Source organism: Octopus bimaculoides, chromosome 1 (genome assembly GCF_001194135.2).
Source record: "Octopus bimaculoides isolate UCB-OBI-ISO-001 chromosome 1, ASM119413v2, whole genome shotgun sequence".
Classification (NCBI taxonomy): domain Eukaryota; kingdom Metazoa; phylum Mollusca; class Cephalopoda; order Octopoda; family Octopodidae; genus Octopus; species Octopus bimaculoides.
Genome location: NC_068981.1, coordinates 193,862,811 through 193,864,720, shown reverse-complemented (window position 1 = coordinate 193,864,720; position 1,910 = coordinate 193,862,811). Strand labels below are relative to the sequence as shown.

Genomic DNA, 1,910 nt, shown 5'->3' with positions numbered 1-1,910 from the left:
TACACACATGCATATATGGGTACAGGAAGTCATTAATCTGCAAATGACATGAAATACATAAACAATGAGAAAAAATGAAAACAGGACAAGTAAACACAGAGAAAGGACCCTTCATCAGTTGTCAGCTGTCTATCTTCTCTTCATTTCGAGCAAACAGTGGAATAGTAGAATACTGATGGAGAATATCAACTTTAGCATTCAGATAACTCAGTCAAAGATAATATTGCTTTTTTATTCATATTGGTTTGAATTAACCATGCACCGTCTTGTGGCTTCAAAATTTCAATGATGAGAATGAAATTGTTGGGTAGGTGTAAAAGGCTGGATCTTGCTGGTTTGAAGATATAGAATTTTTGGGCCAGGTATGGTCAGTTTTGATGTTTGAGGGTTAAATTAGACTGGAGTTATATTAGAAGAGGTCTACAGCGTTGCGATATGAAATGGAGCCATATTTAACATTTTTGGCATCATCATCATCATCATCATCATCATCATCGTTTAACGTCCGCTTTCCATGCTAGCATGGGTTGGACGATTTGACTGAGGACTGGTGAAACTGGATGGCAACACCAGGCTCCAGTCTGATTTGGCAGAGTTTCTACAGCTGGATGCCCTTCCTAACGCCAACCACTCAGGGAGTGTAGTGGGTGCTTTTACGTGTCACCCGCACGAAAACGGCCATGCTCGAAATGGTGTCTTTTATGTGCCACCCGCACAAGGCAGTCCAGGGGCACTGGCAACGATCTCGCTCGAAGAAAATAGCAATCTCATATAACCCTGTGGCATTCTCTAACTCAATGATACACTGCTAACATTTATGTGGACACGGAAGGAAAATTATATCTTCTACCAATGAAATAAATATATTTGTAAATAAACAGCTTCAAGAAGATGTGTTAAATGGCATACGTATAATATCCCGACGAAGCCAAATTGAGAGCAAGATCTTTAGGACTTATTTTGGTTTCTTTATGATATATCCAAACTATTCGACTGTTCTTCCAAAGAGTGGTATTGCTATAAGGCAGAGGGTAACTGACACCAGCTCGCTTTGACTGCACGATGTTGTTGCGATCAGTTCCTGAAAATATATAACCAAAGAACAATTTCAGAAAATTTTATATATGTATAAATGTATATGCATGTGTGCATATAGATGAGATGCAGTTTGGTTTTGTGCCAGGGAAAAGCACTTCTGACAAAGGCATTACTGGAAAAGGTAACTGCAGGAGGAGCATTTAGGGAAGGTGTAGGTAGAAATTCTATGGATATACAGGGTGTATGTGTGTGTGTGTATGTGTATGTGTGTGTGTGTGTGTGTTTGTGTGCAAAAGTTGGTATACAGTAAGTACTACATCAATGTCATAATACTTAATTCATTAAAATTATTAACACATTAAATTAGTTAGCCTCGTTTTTTGATATTTTCAGTGTCATTAATCATAATAATTACATTTATCATAATTATGAATAATACTTTTATCATAACTTTTAATTTTTTTCATAAAAATAAATGAGTATTACTCCTTTACTTGTTTCAGTCATTTGACTGCAGCCATGCTGGAGCACAGCCTTTAGTCAAGCAAATCGACCCCAGGACTTATTCTTTGGAAGCCTAGTACTTATTCTATCAGTCACTTTTGCCAAGCCGTTAAGTTATGGGGATGTAAATACACCAGCATTGGTTGTCAAGCGATGTTGGGGAGACAAACACAGATACACAAACATATATATACACACATACACACAAATATATATATATATATATATATATAACAATTAGAAAATGGAGGATAATATGGTGAACCCAACTACTTGCAGACGGTGTATCCCGTTGAATTCATTGATTTAATTCATAGCAAAAGTGACAAAAAAAGAAAGAAAAAGAAAGAAAGAACCAAAGCACAGGT

General features: G+C 36.8%; 1 protein-coding gene across 1 annotated transcript in view; it reads right to left on the bottom strand.

The window, feature by feature from the left end:
• Positions 1 to 1,910, bottom strand: part of LOC106869894 (protein DD3-3) — a 33,776-nt gene that overhangs the window by 2,965 nt on the left and 28,901 nt on the right. The window contains exon 12 of the mRNA XM_052973241.1: positions 910 to 1,081. Coding sequence (XP_052829201.1) covers positions 910 to 1,081 — 172 coding nt within the window. The remainder of the gene's footprint in view (positions 1 to 909; positions 1,082 to 1,910) is intronic.